Genomic DNA, 22,274 nt, shown 5'->3' on the forward strand with positions numbered 1-22,274 from the left:
TATTATAACAAGTGATGATGATAAAGTCTGGATAGCATCAGACATACCTGTCTCTTTTTATGTGCTCACAAAGGGGAGTGAATATTATGGTAGCTTATGCATCTCAGTTAAAGACCTTACCTGAACTGTAGCATTTTTACCGAAAAGAACATAGTGTCCATCCTTCCTGTTCTTCTGCCAGAAAAAGAATGGATTGATTCTTTGTTCAGTACTTCTTTATTTGGTATGTAGGTGAACACCTTAGAGGAGAGAAATGTTAATTTGCACTTGTTACAGCTCCTTAAGAAATGGAAATGCATAGCCTTAGGATAAATGGGAAGCCTTAAAGTAATAAAGCAGTGATATGGCTCTTCTGGGGAAGTTCCACTTGACTAGAGGTTGGCAACTGTGATGCCCGTTTACAAGCAGGGCCGGAGGGAGGATCCAGGGAACTGCAGGCCTGTCAGTATGACCTTGGTGCCAGGGAAGGTCACAGAGCAGATCATCTTGAGTGCTGTCACACAGCACGTACAGGACAACCAGGTGATCAGGCCCAGTCAGCATGGGTTTATGAAAGGCAGATCCTGCCTGACCAACCTGATATCCTTCTATGACCAGGTGACCCACTTAGTGGATGAGGGAGAGGCTGTGGATATGTACCTGGACTTTACTAATAGTAAAGCCCTAGACACCGTTTCCCACAGCATTCTACTTGAGAAACTGGCTGCCCATGGCCTGGACAGGAGTATTCTTTGCTGAGTCAAAAACTGGCTGGACCTAAAGGGTGGTGGTGAATGGAGTTAAATGCAGTTGGTGGCCAGTCACAAGTGGTGTTCACCAGCACTCAGTTTTGGGGCCAGTTCTGTTTAGTATCTTTATCAATGATCTGGACGAGGGGATCGAGTGTACCCTCAATTTGCAGATGGCATCAAGTTGAGCGGGAGTGTCGATCTGCTTGAGGGTAGGAAAGCTCTACACAGGGACCTGGACAGGCTGGATTGATGGGCTGCAGACAGTTGTACGAGGTTCAACAAGGCCAAGTGCTGGGTCCTGCACTTGAGTCACCACAACCCCATGCAACACTACAGGCTTGGGGAAGAGTGGCTGGAAAGCTGCTTGGCAGAAAATGACATGCAGATACTGGTTGACAGCTGGCTGAATGTGAGCCAGCAGTGTGCCCAGGTGGCCAAGAAGGTCAATGGCATCCTGGTTTGTATAAGGAATAGTGTAGCCAGCAGGAGCAGGGAAACAACTGCTGAGGCCGCACCTCGAATACTGTGTTCAGTTTTGGGCCCCTCATTACAAGAAAGACATTGAAGCACTGGAGCGTGTCCAAAGAACAACAAAGCTGGTGAAGGGTCTGAAGCACCAGTCTTATGCGGAGCGGCTGAGGGAACTGGGGTTGTTTAGCCTGGAGAAGAGGAGGCTGCGGGGAGACCTCATCGCCCTCTACAACTGCCTGAAAGGAGGTTGTAGCAAGGTGGGTGTTGGTCTCTTCTCCCAAGTAACAAGCGATAGGACAAGAGGAAATGGCCTCAAGGTGCACCAGGGCAGGTTTAGGTTAGACATTAGGAAAATTTTTTTCACTGAAAGGGTCACCAAGCATTAGAACGGGCTGCCCAGGGAAGTGGTCGAGTCCCCATCCCTGGAGGTATTTAAAAGACAGGTAGACGTGGTGTTTAGGGACATGGTTTAGTAGGGGACAGGTACGGTTGGACTCAATAATCTTAAAGGTTTTTTCCAACCTAAATGATTCTATGATTCTGCTTTCATCTCAGGATCCAGGTTTAATCTTGTCCTTTTTTCCCAGCTTTTCTCCTCCTGCAAAAAATGCCAGATGTTCTTGGCATCTCCTTTGTAGCACTTGCCAGTGGAAATCTCACGTTTATCTCCATTACTAACTCACTGTCTCTTGGGCTTTTTGTGTTTATTTTGGCCTTTTATTTTTACACACACACGTTTTCTGATGCCCCTTTTGTTTTTTCTGCTTTTCAGTGATTCTTTAACTACGTCTGCCTATGATTTCTTTAAGGCATACAGGTGCTCAGCTGAACTTTGGTACCATAATCTTGAATATACTATTGAGGGGTGGACTGTTTAATGCTAAGTATTACACAGCTTTGGATGGAGATTTTTTTCTGTCAGAAAGCGAAGAAGAATATATCAAGGAAGAATGAAAGATTATCAAATACAGTATGCAGTGTTTCCTTACTTCATATGTATTACACACGTGTATGTATCTGTTTTTAATGTCAAGCAGATTGCAAGGTATTTTAGTGATTGCTTGAAGTTTAGATGTACAGGTAATCTCATAAATTACTTTTCCCAAGAAAAAAAAATCTGTTACAGTATTTTCTTTGAAATGTGTTTAGAAATCTTAATGCTATATGGTATCCGCTAATAGAAGTGTTTGCATTTGAAAATAAACATCACACTTTTAGTGCAAAACCGTGTATATGTGCAGCAAGAACTTCAGCAAAAACTTTATAGAAGGTGTAATAACTTTTGCACATATGCAGAAAAATATCTAAGTAAAAATGTAATAGTTAAATTACTTGAATGCGTTCTGTAGTGATCACCTACAGCGCTTTTCCTTTTCACTCTAGTATTTTTAGTTTATTAAATACATTCTTGGTTTAATATGTGTATTAAAGTGAAATGCCTCTAGCAGTTATATGAGAAGTTGTATAAGCTTTCATTGTGTGTTATATATCCGTTAGTTCAAATGTATTTACAAGCTTTTTATGCTTCCCTTTTTATACCTTCCCTTTTAATGGCAGTAATTCCATACACTTAAACTTGCTTGCAGTGAAATGCGTATTTTAAAAGGCAAGTAAATGGAAAGCCCTGGATTATTTTGAGCTGTTTGCAGTCTATTTTCTGGTGAACTTCTGCCAGCTTTTTGTGTCACTGTACTTGTTAGTGCAGTGGAAGTTTACAGAATCACAGAGTGGGTTGGAAGGGGCCTCGGGAGATCATCCGGTCCAACCCCCCTGCCAAAGCAGGGTCACCCAGAGCAGGTTGCGCAGGACATCGTCCAGGCGGGCTTTGAATATCTCCAGAGAAGAAGACTCCACAGCTCCCCTGGGCAGCCTGTTCCAGTGCTCTGTCACAAAGTAAAGAAGTTTTTCCTCATATTCAACTGAAACGTCTTAGGCTTCAGTTTGTGCCCATTGCCCCTTGTCCTGTCGCTGGGCACCACTGAGAAGAGTCTGCCTCCGTACTCATGACATCCACCCTTAAGATATTTGTAAGTATTTATGAGATTCCCTCTCAGTCTTCTCTTCTTCAGGCTAAACAAGCCCAACTCTCTCAGCCTTTCCTCATAGGGGAGATGCTCCAGTCCCCTAATCATCTTTGTAGCCCTCCTCTGGACTCTCTTCAGGAGTTCCTCATCTTTCTTGAACTGGGGAGCCCAGAACTGGACACAGTACTCCAGATGCAGTCTCAAAGTTCTCAAGTTCTCTCTGCCTGCTACAGTATAAAGTAATGGCAGAAGCGAATCTTGTGTCAAGTCCTGATTAGCGTGTATCTCCTTCAGAGGACAAGTGAGTCATAAAATTTAGGCTTCAGGCTCCCTTGCTGTTGCTTGGCAAGAGCAGTAGCCAACACCGGAGAGCCAGACACCTGCTATCTCCATCCAGATGTCTGCCAGTCCCAGTCCTGCTTTCAGAGAGGGCAGCGCTCTGGCCCTCCCCTCCAGAGAACCTACGCCATTGCTGCAGTTTGTTGGTCATGTCACTTGCTGTAAGATTTTTCTGAACTCTTTAGTATTCCAGAATGAAAAAAGTCCTGTAAACAAAGGAACTGACTCCCCAAGTCAAACTGCCAGTTCTTCGAGACGACCTAAACCTGTACTGTGCGGCCTCTTGTCCAGCTTGACTAAAGATAGCTTTTAGGAAGGGGGCAGGAGGGGGAGAGCTTAACAAACATTGTTTATGGTGGTTTCAAACTCAGCATTCCAGTGAAACTTTAAGAAACTTCGGTTTGCTAATGAGATGCGCAGGTAGCTTGTAACCTTACTACAGGTTACTTGGACTTTATTTTTGGTTGAAATAAGTTTATTTTGTTTGAGTGTCTGTCCTGCTTTCTCTCTTCTGTTCATTAGTGTATAAGAAAATGGCCCACTTTCTCATGGTTTGTTTTGCATTTCTCGTAGTTGTCCTTTGGAAAGAATTGAAACAGACCTGAGCTGTGCATAAACCCCTGTATCTTTAGGACCTGTAGAAAACGTAGTACATTGGGTTTGGTTTTTTTGGTTTGGTTTGTTTTTTTCATAAAGTAAACAGCCATCCAGGAGTCTTTATACAAAGAAATAAAACCTTACTTTCTAAGAAAGCAATTTTGATCTCCTGTATCCCCACAGAAAATATTCCTGTGCTTCATGAGTAGCGTGTGATACAGCCATGAGAGTAATGGCAGTGTGGTGTCAAAGCACCTGGGGAGTTTGTACAGATAGGAGCAGCAACAGTCAGTAAGATACATAATTATTACAGAAGCACACAGATCTTTTTAAATTTATGATACCTACTTTATGTTACATACTTAGCCAGCCTGGATTGTCTAATCAGGTGTAAAAATTTGTGTGTTCCCAAGGTGAAAAAGGAAAGGCCAAATGAAGCTATAATCTTTGACTCCAGCAAAGCATTTGCATTTGCAGCGGGATTTTTTTTTTCCCCACCAGGCTGGCATTCGTTAATTAAAGTTAAAGGAACCGTTACTGCTTAAAGAAATTGAAAAATTGTTCTCAGACCTATGTTCCTTGCATCTAAATCCAGCATCTTCACTTTGTGCAATTGGCTTAATAGTGTAGGGGACGATCTTGTAACCAGAGCCTACAAGCAGGCTCCCTTTTGTTCTATGCAAGTGAAACAAAGAAAGAGTTTTTACATTTTCTTGTTTAAACAGAATTCTGCATGAGACATGTCATTGGGCTCTGAATATAAAAATACAATATTCCTTTAGTGTCAGAACACTTTCTGTGCTGTAGTAGCTATCTTAGGAAAAATCAGTTACGACTTGGCTGCCCTAAGTATTGGTGGAAGCAATTTCTGCGGCTTAAGCATAGGAAGCCTGAATACCCCTTTGACAACAAGCATAAGTCAGATGAGAGAGACCAGAAGCAGAGTCTTTGTGAGGGGAAAAAAAGTTATATCACTTAGTTTCCAGCTTTTGAAAAGGTTCAGATTAAAGCATAGCAGAAATCCAATGCAGAGGATATACTATATCAAGTAATGTGATTTTGTGACCTTGCCACTACTCTAAGAGAGCAGCGTTGACTGACTTCAAGCTGAGTATCTTACTCAAGTTGTGCTAAAGGTTTGACAAAGCTCTGAGTATCCCGCTATTGGAACGATGTAGAGATACTCCAGTTCCAGAAACAGGAAGCAGTATGGTTTTCGCTCTAAACTGGACAGAATAATGTCAAATTACAAACATAAAGGGAAGCAGCAATTTTGCACCTCGTGTCAAATTACTTCTAGGTGGAACCAGACTAGGAGGACAGAAGGGGGAGTTTCAAGGAGGTTTTTGTATGTATGCACTTGTTAATCTTTCTGATCTATAGTCTGATAATGTAATTGCATCTCTTAGGAAAAAATTATCAAGTAGATTTTAGTGATGAACTGTAGCAGCATTAGAGGCACTGCACAAATACTGGCAGAATAATAAAAGGAACTTTTATTGACTAGCTGAGAAGACACCCTCAGAACTATAACGGCAGAAGGATGAGAAGATGACCAGGCTCAATTTTTTTTTTTTTTTTTTTTTTTTTCTGTCCTGATCACGTGTAAGCCTTTGTGATGTGTTTTTAATTACTACTAAAAGGTCAGGAAGAGCAAAACAAAGTCCAGAAGGATTGAAGGAAAGGTGAAATACACTGTGCTGTGCTGTCCAGCTCCATCATGGCTCAGTTACGCCTCGATGTTTCTTGTTTTCAGATTGGAAGCGGTCAGTTTAAAATTAAGACAGAGGAAAGGTGTTTTTCTTTGAAGATTTGTCCTCCCTAAGTCCAAAAAGTCTTCAGAACTAGCCGCTTCGTCAATGGCATGTGCGCTGACAGTATCCAGTACAGCTCAAGAGCTTACAGCAAATCATAGTCTGTCCCCAAGCTATATTCAGTGACACAGTAGTACAACAGCCTCTTATGTCAGAGCTGCCAAATGACTTCTGTCACAATTTCTTTGCCCAAATCTGTTGTCTAGATTGTAGAAGATGTACAAAGGAAACATTCTTAAGCCCTAGGAGGAATTTACTAGACCTGGATTTATTCCTTTTCTCCTCTTACAGATTTGTTACCTGCTGCTAGGTATTTCATTTAGGGACAACATCCTGCCTAGAAGTCAGCATATAGGTTAAGGTAAGATGCTTGTGGCAGGATAAGTTCTCTTTGGGAGAACCTTTTTATTCCTTCCCTGAAGCACTGGCATTTTATGCCAATGAGGGAATTTACTTTCCTCCCGATGGGATTAATAGTAGTATACATCAGCCAGTTCACAAAAGCATGCGAGAGATTCAGTTAGTAATGAACATCTAAGTACGTGTATAGATATATCAAAGAAAGGAAAGAAAAATTACGCCATATCCATAGCATATTATGTGTAGTTCATGACTTATGGCTATCGATACCTGAAGTTCTATGAAGTGCAAAAGAAAAATTAAACTTTCAGTTCATAGAGGTGTCAGGCAGGGCACGACGTAAAGAAGAAAAGTAAGAGCATCACCACTAATCTGGATTGGGGGTGCAGCGTGTGCTGGAAAACACTGTGTTCTGCAAGCAGATGACAGATTTTAAAATTTTTATGAAATATAATGTCAAGTGTAGACAGGTGAACACATTTCCCATTATCATAGCAGGGTTATTTCACAGCTCATGTCATATAACTGAAGAACAGTAAGAAAGTCTCTCATTTTCAAGCAAAGATACTATGCTTCAGCAAGATGCAGAGCAACTCCTATTTTTCAACAAATTGAATGGGAACTAAAAAGAACTCGACACTTTACTAAGCCGAACAGACAAGTCACTGTGCTCACATTGCCATTTTAAGTGCTTTGCTTTCAGGAAGCAGCACAAGAGATTCTGGAAATGGTAAAGGCTGAGTGATCCGTGTTATCCCAGTAACATTTTGCTGTGCCTAGAACTGGGTGATCTAGTAGTATAAAGCAGATGATGTACGCTGGGATCAATCCCTAGGAAAATAAAGTATTCGGAATACATGATCTCTTTGTTGAGAACATGTGACAAAATTATTTCAATCACTTCCCAAACATTTATTTGTGCAGCAGATGGTATCAGTTGGGTTGCAGGTTTTTTTAAATTTATTATGAATAATCCTGTGTATATCATGTATCATGTTTCATTCTTTGAAAAACTGTAGCTGCCCAGTAGAGAAGCCAGGATGGAGCCCTTAGGAGATGAGGAGACGTGCTGAGAGAGAATAACTTTCTAGAACGTAAAGGACAAAGAGGTTGTGGAGGAATGCTGGTGGCCAAGGAATAAGCCCTATGTATAGCAGAGACCAGAGGTCTGCTAAGAACAGCGGGAACCCAGGCTTGAGAGGGACTTTCCCTGGAGACCCAAAAGGGACTGTACAGAATTTCCTGCAACCCTGCAAGTTGCTGATGTGCTGGACTGAGAGCAAGCCTAAGCAAAGAAGATTGAGTTACCAGGATGCAGTAGGCAAGGTGGAGATAACGGTTATGTATTTTGTTTTGGTTTTCCTCATTTTAAGTTTTCTCCCCCCAAAAAATCACCTATTCTAGTGTCTGTCCTACTAAAACCTAGCTTTCCTATTTCAAAGCTGTCTTGGAGAGTTTACTGTGGAAAAAAAAGGTTTGAGCAGTCTGACCTCACAGTTCTGGCCAGGGCAGAGCCCCATTGCAGCACAGCATGCAGTCAAGAAAAAGCCTACAAGACTGTGGGCACCAGATTCCCACCTGTTACAAACTGGCAGATTACCAGTTTACACAACTGTTCAGGATCTTCCCTATGGTGTTTCTCATTTTTACAGCATACCTGTCTGCATATTTGTATGTATGATTAGCTTAACCTAGAGCACTTGGTCATTAAGAAATTACTTACATTAATGTTTTCAGCTATTATTTAAAACATAATTAATTTAGAATGTGATTAATAAAAATAAGCTGAACCCAGACCCTAAAACATCCCTGTTTTTACAAAGCTGCTTAGAAACTATGTAATTAAATTTAATTCAAATCAGGGTTAAGATCCAAATATAGATGGGTAAAGGAAATAGTTTAAAATAAAACATTTGGAAGGTTTTCATTCTTTCAGACTTGCCTTTTCCAAAGTGTTTTGAAATAGGATTTACTGAAAGAACCATGTAATAAATTGTAGTTGTGGCAGCTCTTTAATATGTGGGGTTAAATGTGATTTGTTATTGGATGCTGTGTAAAAATTTAAGAAATGTGAAATATTGCTAAATTGAATTGAGATATCATATTTAAATATTTGATAACTGAAATTGATACATTGGGGCTGGGTTTTGTTGCTGAGTGTCTTCATTTTGCTGTGTCAGTGTCTGTGTACTTTTAGATAGCTCTTTTGTACAAAAGATTGTACTTCTAGTTTAGATCTGCTCTTTGATACTGTTTTATCACAGGGGAAAACTAGATATCAGTTTTCCATTAGGTTGCTTATCATTTAATAGTCTGTGGTCCTGTAGTCTAAATAACTTCTTACACTTTGTACTATTTTAGCTGGTATATTTGGAAAGAACATTTTAAATGCTGAACAGGATTTTAAGGTTGCAGCTTTTCTTATCATTTCTGTTGTTATCCTGAGCAAAGGGAGAGCTTTGGATTCTTTAAACTAAGCACTGATTGAAAACCAGCTCTGGGGAAAAAAAGACTTTAAACAAAACTCTGAAGGTGTATTTGTGTCCTGCAAAGTTAAAAGAAAGAACAAATTTTTTAAGTGTGTGACATCAAATATTTAAAATTTTTCCAGTTTTTTAATATAAAAGTTACAAAACTCCCCCTCCAATTCATGGTGATGCTTTCTGTTCAAATACGAAGACGTAACCTTGTTAGCCAAAGACTAGGAAGATTTCTGTATTTAGTAGCAAGTAGTCTTTGTGTCTGCTAAACTGTAAAAACTCCATAGGCAGCTCTAGAATCCTTGAGCATTTCTGATTTAGTAGCCTTCAAAACACTTAATGGCTGTCATTGAATCTCTGTTCTTCTTTCATGGCTGTGAATATGCTCAGCTCCATTATTTTATTATATTTTATTTTCCTCACTGAGTCAACATAACCATTCTCAGTGGTTTGGGGAAGCACCATTTACAGAAGTGCTGCGCAATGCCTCTATACAGTGGTGACTGACTCAGATCGTTTGCACATCACCCCAAAAAAGCCAAAATGAACGAAGACAGTGAGCTTGAAATTAAAAAATAATGAGAAAGATCAATAAATATCAAAATATTTACTTTCATTTAAAAATTAAATCATTGAACGGTACAGAATTTGTATCAGAGAAGTTGTTATTTAAGAAAACTTGGGGTTTCATCAAGCATAGCTTTCTGCATAAAGTGACAGGAGGCCCAGAACAGTATTGTCAAAATTAATTTATTCATTGAAATAGTTTCAAATATTTCATGGATGCCTTGGATCAATGCGTGTGGGGACTGAGTGTACATACCAAAAAGCACTTACATACCAAAAGCTTAGAGTCTGCTTCATCACATATCTGGCTGGGGTTGTGAATACTCCTGGCTGGATGCTGAAAAATCAGAGAAGCAGGAGAGAGCGCAGTAATGGGGTCTTCAGTTTCTCCCTCTTTGGGTGATGTGACTTGCGCATCAGGATGTTGTGAAAAGTCTCAGTTTTTAGACACAGTCAATAACCAAGGCAGTGGTTGGTGGGGCTGTCAGAGGAAATGCACTGCTTGACTTTGTCCTGGGTGGAGGTTGGTTCACAAGAGGCACGTGGCAACAGCAACCATTAGGTTCAACATCCTACTGGAACACAACAGCAAAAAAAAACAATAAAAAAAATCCACAACAGTTGTGATCCACATCAAGAAAGGATACTACTCAAAAATAAAGGTACTTACTGAAAAGAACCTAAAAAAGGTCAGCTAAGAGAAGGAAGTTGTACCAGGTGGTGTGGAAGCTACTTAAGGACACCATGTGTGATATTCAAGGCCAGCGCCCACCACCTGTCAAGAAAGGCTTGAGAAAAAGCGAAAGGAAGACAGCAGAGCTAGACAAGAGAGTAAAGGAAGTTGTTAGAAAGAAGTAGGTGTCCTTTAAAAAGCTGAATTCACACTGAAGTGATGTTTTAAACAGACTTAAATGTAAAAACATGGTAAGACAAGCTAAGAAATATTTGAGCAAACGGTACAAAGAATTAAAACCAGTAATAGGTCTTACTTCTGATGCATCAGGAGCAATGTGCCTGCCAGTCTTGTGAGCCAACGATCATGACGTAGAAGGAATACTTAGAGAGGCCTGTTTCAGGGAATTTAAATAAATTCTTTGTGTTGATGTTATCCGTGGAAAAAACTATGGAGAACCCCATGCTGGAACACTCCTTCTTGGGCTTCCTCAAAGGATATGTGAGATAGAAGTGATTTAATGGTCATGCAACAAAACAAACGATAAAATAAAATCGCCAGTACCAGACCTTACCTAAAATTTCTGAAAGAATTCAAGGAAAAAAATTGCCCACGTTACTGACAGCAATGCATGACCACTTGCTTTTCAAATTGCCTTGTTACCAGAGACTTTGAGGCTAGATAGTGTGATGCCAGTTTTTTTAAAACAGTTCTTAAATCATTCAGGCAACTGCAAGCCTGTAATCCTGGTGCTCGCCTTAGGCAGTTCAGCACAAACTGTAATGCAAAATAAGATTTATGGATGCCTGGAAACCTGTGATCTGTGTGGGAAAGATCATCACGAGGTTTGCAAAGAGGAAATCTACGCATATCTTGGAATTCTTTGAAGAACCAGGAAATATATAGATAAGGGTGCTACAGCCGACGTGGTTTCTTTGAATTTCCACAAAGTTTTTGATAAAGCCTCTCACCAAATGGGACACATGGACGTAGTGTGGAACGGAAGGTACCAGAATAAGTAAGTAGATGAAGAGAACGCATCAGTTCTCAAAACAGGGAGGTCATAACTGGAGGCTTATGTTCCACAGATGGTCAAGTAAAAAGAATGAATGCTGAAGTCGGGTTTCCTGAGGGCTATGCCGGTATTGACTGCGCTAAAGGCAAGAGCTGGGTGCAATGTAATCTCAGATTGAGTGGTTTGTCAAAAATGGCAGATTTTAGATAGTTGTCAAGTGATGCACTTTGGAAAAAATAACCAGTCAAAATTCACCTGCAAAATGGTGGGCTTGAAGCTGGCTGTTACCAAGCAGGAGTAAGATTTTACAGTATGATAAATAACTCTGTGAAAACAACTTTTCAGCACTCAGCAGCAGTCAAAAAGCAAATAAAATGATGGTAATTATTAGGGTAAAAAGTACAAAGGAAGGAACATCATTATACCACTTGTATAAATTCAAAGCTCACCTTATCTTGAATGCGGTGCATGGCTGCTGTTTGATGCAGGTTATAGTACTGGGTAGATGTTTGTTGTGACCAAGCACGGTTCCTCTTATGGCAGGAGTTTGACATAGCTTACGACTAAGAGAAATTCATCCTTATATAGTCAGATGAATGTTTAGCATTGAAGACTGTTGCAGAGCATGATACCTGCCTTTGCTTATTGTCGTTACTGTTAACTGGATTGGCTTTAAATCCAAGAGGTGGCACTCTGTTGCGGTAGGCAGCGTATATGCAACATTTGCCACTTCTATATGTATTCTTCGTTTATGAGTATACAAGCGTAGTATAAATGAACAAACAAAAGACAGTCCCTATCCTAAACAGCTTCCAGTCTCTTGCAATTTTTTCCATCAAAACTGTTGTAGATTACTAAAACCTTTGAAGTGGTTTTTTTTCTGATTTCAAATTATTTGAAGCCATTTCCTTAAAAAAGAGTGTAAAAATATTAACGTCTTGAGATTTGAGATCTTTTTAGTATTGTTTTTATTCTAATGAACCATTACATTTTATTGCACTCGTTAGCCACAGCTTTTCACTCTTGGCCAAATTGTAGCTGCTGCTATCTTAATTGGCACTAAAAATAACATTTTCCCTTGCAAGATCCTATACCAAAATTAAATTCCTGTGCATTGACTGGTTGGTACACCATGGAAAATCCATCTAGCATATCAGAGAGAAGAAAAGAGTTTAAACTGGATGAAAAATCAGGAGATGTCCTGGTTCATCTGAGAAGAAGAACAAAAGTACCATAAACAACATCCAGAAAGCTAACTGTGGGACTTGGTCCTTGAGCAGGAGAGCCAGCTGCCATACTTGAATCATGATGAGCACACTATGGAGGAGATTTCTAAAGCTCAGAGGATATTCTTTGACTGTCTTTTCCGTGGTCTGCTTTATCTCCTTTTTTCTTTTTTTTTTTTTAATGCGCTGTTCTAAAGGTTTGTTCTAATAATATTTAGGGACCTGATTTTTAAAAGTCCCTAGTATCATCGGCTTGTTCTCAGATACTCAAAGCCAAATTTCAGTTTGGCATGCTGTGGAATTTTGTGTATCCCTTAGACTTGCAGACCCCTTAGGTACATAGCCTCCCATTTTTCGTGGTTTTATATGATGCTTTCCCTAAATTTTTCCATCTGCCATTGTCTGAGAGAACTGAAATAACACAGATAAACTTGAGGAAGCTCCTCTTTTCAGGCACGGAGTTGTCAGCGATGTGTTCATGCTGATGGTTAGTCTGGATGGGAGGAACAGTCGGCTGTTGCTGTCAGCCTGTGTTAAGCTTTGTATTTAATCCTTTGTGTCTCTGGCTGCCCTGATGATGAATACAAAATAACTTGCTAATATAATAGAAGTTAATAAATAAAAGTCAGCTTATTCAGAGTCTTGATGTAAATCATTATTTTTATTATTTTCTATTTTTCCTAGAAGATATAAACTGGATGTGCTGACTTTCATTATCAAAATTTAATAAGCAGTATCTATAAACCCAGTCCGCTATTTAATTTTAAGTCTGGTTTTTTGACATATTTCTGCCTCTCTTCGGTTAAGCAGACATGCAGTTTGCATGGAGAAAACTTTTTAATGTTTCAGACCAGATGAGATAGGCTGTTAGAAGATGACTTTTTTTTTCGGTGCTGACTTTCCTTTTCAGGCTACTCATTCCCACTTCCATATCGTTCTGTCAGTCAAACTAGTGTGACTCTGCAGCTGCATGGTAAACTGCATCAGGAACGTAATCTAGACTAAAAGTAATCCAGGAAAAAAAAAATTAAGAAAACAGTTATTTTTAAGTCAGAACAGTTCCTGAGGAGGATGGTGTTCTTCTTAAGGCTGAAAGAAATGCTTATGAATCATAGAATCGTTTAGGTTGGAAAAGACCTTTAAGATCATCAAGTCCAACCGTTAACCTAACCCTGCCATCCCACCACTAAACCATGTCCCTAAGCACCTTGTCTGCCTGTCTTTTAAATACCTCCAGGGTTGGGGACTCGACCACTTCCCTGGGCAGTCCGTTCTAATGCTTGACAACCCTTTCTGTGAAGAAATTTTTCCTAATGGCCAATCTAAACCTTCCCTGGCACAACTTGAGGCCATTTCCAATGGTCCTATCGCTTGTTACTTGGGAGAAGTGACCGACCCCCACCTCACTACAGCCTCCTTTCAGGGAGTTGTAGAGGGTGATAAGGTCTCCCCGCAGCCTCCTTTTCTCTAGGCTGAACAACCCCAGTTCCCTCAGCCGCTCCTCGTAAGACTTGTGTTCCAGACCCCTCACCAGCTTTGTTGCTCTCCTCTGGACATGTTCCAGCACCGCAATGTCTTTCTTGTAGCAAGGGGCCCAAAACTCAACACTGAAATTATGACCGTGGCTGGAAAATGTATGTGGGCGTTCTGTCTGGAAGCCACTTTGCTCAGTCCAAGAGGGCACCAAGTTCAGACTAAACCAGTTAAAGACAATTGCTTCTGGATAATTGGATTATGCGATAAATTAAGCCACTTGTGGAGCAGAAATGGATCTTAGGAGGGAGAAAGGTGACAGGCCATTATGGAACCGAAGGAGAAGAATCATTAGCTCTTGTGGAATTAGGATAAGCTGTAGCTGCAGCTGTGGCTATAGTTAGTGTGGTCCAAATGCTGATATTCCTAAGTATGTATTCAACACCTTACCAAGATTGCTCGTGTGCTATATATTCCCTGCACTTGCTGTAATTATGCTGCCTTGACATAACAAACCTTCAGTCATTGGAAAAAGTTATTGGAATGAAATGAGTATCTGTTGAAATTTTATCAGGCCTCCCTACTGGTTTGAAATGTAGAGAATCAGTCAAAAGGTTTTTTTTTTCATAAAACAGTGGATATTGTTAATTAGTAAAAATCAGTCTGATGGGCAGACTCATGTTAATAATCACCTTCCTCCATACTTTTAATTTTTGTAAAAGAGACTAATTCTTCTCAGTTGTTTCAAGCATCTAGTCCAAATTCATTGTCTACATTTCCTTTGTAGTTAATGGAAGGAGAGAGAGAGAGAGAAACGAAGACCTTCAGAGTGCATTTCCATCCCAGCTGGTTTAGGATGGGGTGAATTGCTTTCTGAAGATGCTAGCGTCCCTTGGTTTATCAGAGGGAACATAGGTCTAAGTATGCACTGAGTATTTTCTTTTCAGACAGCTAAAGTTGTGGGAGGTGAATCCCACCGAACATTTAATTTGTTAAGATCATTGTGGGGGCTGTGACCTAAACATTATGGTTTATATTTCTTGTACAACGCTTATTTATGTTTTAGAATAGCTGTTATAATCAGGTAGCCTTGCTGACTGTATAAACAACCAGTTCTTGAATCCCATTAAGCTCTTGGCTCCTGTGCATACCACACACGCGTGAATTCAATAAGCTAACTGTACTGTTCGTAAAACAAGTATTTACTTTCATCTATTTGCTTGTGAAACTGCTCAGATTAATTAATGTCACCTTGTTCCTGCATAAGGAGGCAGGAACAGAGCCCATTTTACTACTCTCAAGTCAAATCACACAAATCTTTTTGGAGTTTCTTTGTCTGGTGACTTCTGTGAGAGTCCTCCTCTTGTCTGCCCAAGTCTTACTGTGCTGGGATTACGTCTAGAAACACAGCGTTACAAGCTTGAAGAGTGCAACAGATTTGTATAATAGCTTTAAAGTATTTTCCCTGTTATTTTCCATCTTCCTTCTTAGGTATGCAAACAAGGTGTTTGCTGTTTTGATCACTGATACCCACTGAGCAAATGTTTTCACTGAGCTTTCCGTACTGATGCACAGGTCTGGATTTTGGTTTGTTTTGCCTGAGCTGATAACAGCTCACTCTAACCCTAGCAGTGAGTTGTTCAAATTAATCCCTTTTGTGTGCATTGCTTTGCATTTTTCAACGTCTCATTTCAGCTGCTCCTGATGTTGAATCACTAGTAGCTCCCACACATGGAGCAGCAGATACTAAAGAGGTACTAAAACACAGGGCAAAGAATTGCAAAAACTGCCAGAGGACTGCCAGTTTAACTCCTCAGAAGAACTAGGCAAAGTCCTGTGTTTGATTTGTTTCCTGTGTTGGAGGAAACTCAGCACAGGTCTGATTTCCTTTCAGTCAGGTATTTATCTTGGTAACGTACACGCGGGAAGGCTGCATTCATTCTGCCTTTTGACAGCTTCACCCTGCTCTCTTCAGACCTTCTGCTGTCCTGAGCTACCAAGCATAAGCACAGTTCTGGATTTGACTCAAAACATCAGGTTTTTTAAGCCCTGTTCTGCCTTCTGCACCGTTTTTTCAAGTGGCTTCAAACCAAATGAGGGTGCTTGGCTGTACAATGTGCTATAGTTTTGCTGAGATTTAGTGATTCTTGGATGCTTAAAGGGGATGTTGGGCCACTTTGCTGAGAGCACAGACTAGAGCAGCTTTATTAGCAAACACTGTGGCTCAGGTTAACAGAGGGCTGAGAAATTTTACGGAACAATGTATCTATGTTTACAGTAAAGTTCACCTATTGTAACACAAATACTCCCATGAAAATCCAAATTAGATCTTAAGATGAAACATTGATGCTTTGTTTATAGCATCTTTCACCATTCATATCTGCCTTCAGTTCTGATATTTTATTCCTACAGGATGACACAGACGTTATTTTTCCCACATCCCATATGTCCAAATCATGTATAAAGATATTTATCTCAAATACCATGCATGCGAAACACTCCACACTGCGGGTACGAGGTGACGTTTGGCGTGTCTTTAATGTGCTGTGCTGTTCAATTACAATACAGCAAATTTATTTTTATGCAGCCTTCTTTGTAGAAAGTATGGAAAATTGCTTTGCGGTGAGTCATCTGTCAGCTAAAGAACTAAAAGTCTTGTAGTGATATTTAAAGAGAGAAAGTGGCTCAGAGCTGACAGAGTTCAAGACAGAAAAAGAAACAGAAATGAAAGAGAGGGCCTCCAACCACGGAGAAAATAAAGGCTGGTAGGGGGAGGAGGGATGCGAAAGCCAAACAAGCTGAGAATGTCAGAGGCAGCTCAGGAGACGATGCAGATCATTCGGAAACAAGCGTGGGGCTTCAGGTCTCTCTCCTGCATTACGCCAGCGTTAGCCAAGCAGAGATTTTTTGACCCTAAGGGAACGGTGTAAAACCAGATAAATGAGAGCACGGGGTTCAGTGCACTGTGAGGAATTTAGAAACATGCAGGTAGATGTTGAGGGAAGGATAAAATGGCTTAAGTTCCTAGAGCAAGGCATTAGAACGCTGGCGTTCTGCACTCCATGATGCTTAAATGCATGAGGATTTTGTTAGACCACAAAAGAGGGAATTTCAGTTAATGAGTCAGGTAATACTGTAGGCATGGATGTGGAGTTGGGCAGCAGTGCAGTCAGAGGGAAGATGGATTCAGGCAGCCTTCCCTTGCTAGTGCCAGGAGGGCTTGCGCTCAGGAGCGAGCGTGTGGGAGAGGCAGTCGGTTCAGGGTCGGGGACGACCTTAGAACTCTGACTTTGTGTACAGGGATAAGATCTGAGTAAAGAAACATGAAAGCTGTCTTGGAGAGCAAGAGGGGCTTCTTTCCCCTGACATCTGAGCCTTTTGGAGAATTATCTAGTACGGAAATTACAATGTAGCAAGGGAATGACAGGACCAAGAGCGCTGTTAAAGAGATCAGAGATTCCTTGCCAAGGTCACTGATGCCTTGCATGCTTTCCCTATAAAGTTGATGTCCAAAGCTGAGCTAGCAGTACGATATCCCAAAGGAGGAGGATGTGGAAGGAGGAGAAAGTAGAAGAATCAGAAACAGATGCCTGGGGTTTTTTAAGGCACAGTACTGTCATAGAGAGATATGGTCAGTATAAGCACCATCATCTTTTATTGTGAATTACATGCATTCTTCTTGCGTTCTTGGTCAAGTTTATCAGCTGGTGGTATGGGGCTCCTGGGGGAGCTCTCTCATTCCAGGTCTCCCAGCCTGCCTGTACTGGTTTTTGCCCTGGTGATTCTTTTGACCTCACTCTCTGTATAGAACCATATTATCTCACTTAAGAAAGTAAATGTGATGTAAAGCATGGAGCATGAAGGAGCGTACAGTCTTTATCGAAAGCAGAAGGCAAAAGAACTTGTCTTCTTACTCAATGCATTCGGAAAAGTTGGCTTTGACATTGTAGTGCTGAAAGGCATTCTAAGCATAAAAGTAAGGTTAAAGCCACTCAGACATCCCAGAATTTGAAGGGAGTAATATTTCATTGTATGCAGTTCCAAAACACTTATTACAGATCTTCTTATTTACAACTATCTTGTCTCTTTTGAATCTGCAGAGGAGGAATATCAAGGACAAACCAAGAGAAAGCGCATTCGAAGGAAGAAACAAAAGAACCGTTTGCAAAACTCTGATAATTTACATGGAGAACAAACAGAATCTGGAATGCAAGAGACTCTTGTTCAAGATAATTTACAGCTGCAGCAGACAGAGAGTCCCAAAATAAGCAAAAACAAAAAGAGGAAAATGAAAAAGAAGCGGCAGAGAGAAAAAATGAGAGCAGCTGGCTTGGTAACAAAAACTACCGGTGTGGATTTTACGTATCAGCCTGACAAAAACAACCAAGAAGAAGCAGCAGGCTTAAAAGACATAGATGAAAAGGCAGATAGCATTCTGGACTTCCTGCAGGCAACACAACAAATTTATTTTGCTGACAGTATGTACCACTCTTTCTCTTTTTGTGAGTATTACCACATAGAGGAAAATAGATGTGCCCTTATCATTGCTGTAGAATGGGCCAAATCTACTAGAGAAGTGTCTCTTTTGAACTCAGTAAGACATGCAAGTATTTAGGATTTGTCCCATTTTCTGGAGTGTACATGAATATGTAAGAATCCACATCAGTATAAAAAACTGTGGTCCTAGTCTCTTTGTTTCTCTGTCTTTGAAAATATGGTAATATTCCTTGCTCTTCTTTAAAACATTCCAGTGCACTTGGGGTAAGTGTAGTGGTTAAAATGGACCGCATTGTTCTTTCCTCTGCAAGCAAACATCCAAGCTTTCAGAGCTTCAAATGAGGGCAATAACTGCTATCCTAAACTACTTTCATGTTCACTGTCTCTGGACCGACCTACTTTTCAAAAAGTTCTACCTAGGAGGAGATTTATTTGTAATATATGAGGAAATCTAGACAGACAGCATCCAAGAGGAAAGGGGAAGATACTGTTGGCACTGGGAAAGCATACTGGCACAAAGCACTTGTGAACAAGATGGATGTGAACTGATGCTCAGTGCATGTTCCATAGCATTTCAAAAAGGGTTGCATGGATGTTATCCCTAATGGCCTATTGAGTGTTCATCTGGCCACTAAAATCAGAGAAATTCCTGCTTCTGTTTCTTCCGTTGCCTTCCTAAAAAGCTGCTCATATGGTGCTTATGTCATAAATGTCTTTCCGAGATAATGAAGTTTTAATGGTGAGTATAGTAATTATGTGTACATACACCAGATTATGTTGGTATCATCTAGGATTAAATATCTGTTCCTAGGGGTAAGCTGGTGTGTTCTTTAGTTTTAGTTTTTTTAGCTTTAATTGCTCATCTTAGAACATAGCTTTAAAATTATAACTGTCTTGTAAAACCGGAAAAAAAACAATAAAATTTTTTTCAAAGTGCATGGCCTTGGCCGTGGAGCTGAATGAAGAATATTAAACAGCTTACCTAGCTGAATGAGTCTATCTTAAGTCAGAACTGTCAGCTCCTAGTCCCATAAAATTCATCTTTGACTACAGAATTACTTTAAAAACCCTGATAAAGTGACATTGGAGATTTCATGTTAATTTTTTTCTCAAGATTTATATATAGAATTTTCTTTACTTACTTTTAAAATTGTTGTGTCAGGTCTTCATCCTAAGCCTAGGATTCGAAATCCATCCTACTTTCTGAGTAATGTATTTCCATCACCAAAAATAAGAATTTTACTACTTCATTGTGTGGCTAAGTAAGCTACACTACGTGCATTTGCTGTAGTGTAACTCCAGAGTAACTGAGCAAGATTTTAAACTCAGTTAACAGTTCTGCTGTTAATACATGACACAGAACCTGGTCAATTATCTACCGCTGCATTGCATGTTGAATTTTAAGAAAAAGTGTTGAGCTTCCAGCTTTTCTGGAAGTCAAGTTCAGGTTTTAGCAGTGCTTGACAGACTGGCCTTGCTGTCAAACCTGCAGATCAGAGCGTTGAGGACCTCGGAATCCACAGTGAGAAATTCTCAGGTAAAAGGAAGTTCATCTGCAGATGAGATGTCACATCCAGAAGAGTGTGACTAACTTTCTTGTTAGGCAAATCCCAGCTTATATATAGAACTGACATTATGCTCTTTGCCTTTTATAGTTGAGTGACTTTAACACTTCCCATTTTTTTTAGATAAAATTGGAAGCCATTGCTTTTAGCAGCATTTTCAAATGGTCACATTGGATTATACTTCTTGTACTTATGTCAGAAAGCTGAATGGGGAAAATCCTGTTCTTCTCAGTTGGCTTGCTGGTAAAAACAGAAGAATTAAAGGGAGTCTGGTTAAAGGGACAGACTATACATTGTTACTGGAATGGAAGAATGAATTTATGCTTTAGTACTGTAGAAGCAATGTTTGTCCTTCTCTGCTGTCTTGCATGCTGTAGTATCTGCTTTTTAAATAAAAAACGTAAAAGTACAATAACAAGATAATTGGATGCCTCCAGAAGTGCTTTGCAGTAGTTCCGCAGGGTTGTTCCCTGTCTCCGCGTGTGCATTTTTTATAACACAGAGCATGTAGGAAGCAAAACCACAGTGCTTTAGCCACAGTACAGTTTCCTCATCCCACCTTCCTGTGCTTATCTTGAAAATTTAGATTCCTATTGCATTCCTGTTACCATGAATCCTATTGTCCTTTTTACTTTTTGAATTCAACACTTTCCTCTCTTACCATTTTTTTAATATTTAACGAAAAATTGGAGGAGCAAGCTGTACTTTAGTACCTGATATTTGGTTGTGAGTTGTACTAAAAAAGAAGATGCTGTCTTTGAAAAGAAAGTATAATTAGGAAAATTCTCTGTGCTCACTGAGTATTTTTAATGTGGTTTTCCAATTGTTTTTCCAGATAAATCAGAAGGCACAGATTCTGCTGTAAATTCAGCAACCGCCCAAGAGCTTTTACAACATCTTGAATCTCGCACCATCTCTTCCTCAGATGTGACTCTTTTGCATCAGCTGAAATCTCTTGTATTGCTACAAGATATTGAGAGATTGAAGGATGCTTTGAACCAATTCCAAGAACAATCCATGATGCCTCCTGGTAGGTGCCATTCACTCATGTTCATTCATTGATGTTCTTTTATGTGTGGATTAAAATTCAGGATTGTCACTGGTTTTTTTATTAGGAAGCTGTAAATAATTGTATAGTAGTAAATACATGCTTATGCAAGATTCAGAAGCATAATTCCCACCAAAAATGAAGTGATTTTCCCTGTTTCTTGTTTGGTTACGATCAATACAGAAACTTTTCATACCTTGCAGCAACTGTAGAGTACAAGGTGATTCAGTTTCTTAAAACAATATTTTTAAAAGCTATTTTAAGATTTATTCATGTTTAAAGCATATTTTTAATACATTGTCTTTATAGACTTTTTAAATCATGGGAATTAACTTGTTTGTCTTGGAGATTTCACTCATCCAGTTAAGGATTAATTTTACATGCATAAGAATCAACAGAGCCCATTATTTCATTTGTTGTTGGTCACCTATGTTGTTTCTTTAACACATCGATTTTGCATGCCAAAGTTTGATTTACAGCTTTGTTTTTGTTTAAATATAAACGTCTGGTTTAAGTTTCTAAAGAATACTGTTGATTATGTAAAAACATAAAGTCACTCTTTATAATAAATGATATTACGAAGTCATTAATAAAAAGAAAAATTATTCTGTTACTAAATCTTTTCATCCCTGAGGCACAAGTCTGATTTCATTCATGCTCCTTTTGTTCTCTATTATAAGCCCTATAATTTTAGTAGAATTTCTCTTGGACAGTTACTAGTTCCTCAAGTGAATGTGGGATCAGCATGTAGTCCATAGGAGGTATAATAATTCATTTTCCAAGAAGTCTTCATTTAAACAGTCATTGTTACTTGTCATTAGTACATTTGTTGCAGCATCAGCCAAATCTACAAGATGTGCTGAATTTTCCTGCCTCCCAAAGAATTTAATCAGAGTTGAGAGCACTTGCTATGGCACGAGAGAATCTCAACCATTTTAGATAGTGCTCTGAGTCATTTGAAAAGTAACAACTGAGCTGGTAGTAGTGTGGTAACAGAGTAAATAAGATCATAGCCATCAGAGGCTTAGCAATAACATTCAAAGAAGAGATCACTGCTTGTAACATCACTAAATAATTTACAGCATGATAGTGGCTAAAGATCCTAGTCAAGACTGGAGCCTACTGCCTGCTATGCACTGTAAAAACACAGAAAAGAGAATTCCTGCAGGTAGAGTTCATAGGTGATACATTTTTAAAAAGTCACTCTTACATATGTATTCTTTAAAGTGTATATGTGGAGTATGACAGCCCTTAAAGTTCCGATAGATCTGAAGTATCTGCATACACATGGAACAAAATCCTTCTGTGCATTCAATAATTAATTTCAAGCCTAGATTCTATGATCTTAATTATAATCAGATAGTCTCATTGGATGTAATACACATTTGCAAACT

The 22,274-nt window shown here is 39.6% G+C and overlaps 1 protein-coding gene across 1 annotated transcript in view; it reads left to right on the plus strand.

The window, feature by feature from the left end:
* Positions 1 to 22,274, plus strand: part of ERICH1 (glutamate rich 1) — a 60,150-nt gene that overhangs the window by 34,160 nt on the left and 3,716 nt on the right. Inside the window, exons 4-5 of the mRNA XM_009634246.2 lie at positions 17,871 to 18,248; positions 20,668 to 20,862. Of these exons, the coding sequence (XP_009632541.1) occupies positions 17,871 to 18,248; positions 20,668 to 20,862 (573 nt within the window). The remainder of the gene's footprint in view (positions 1 to 17,870; positions 18,249 to 20,667; positions 20,863 to 22,274) is intronic.

The sequence above is a fragment of the Egretta garzetta genome, unplaced genomic scaffold, assembly GCF_000687185.1.
Source record: "Egretta garzetta isolate BGI_Z169 unplaced genomic scaffold, ASM68718v1 scaffold62, whole genome shotgun sequence".
Lineage (NCBI taxonomy): Eukaryota > Metazoa > Chordata > Aves > Pelecaniformes > Ardeidae > Egretta > Egretta garzetta.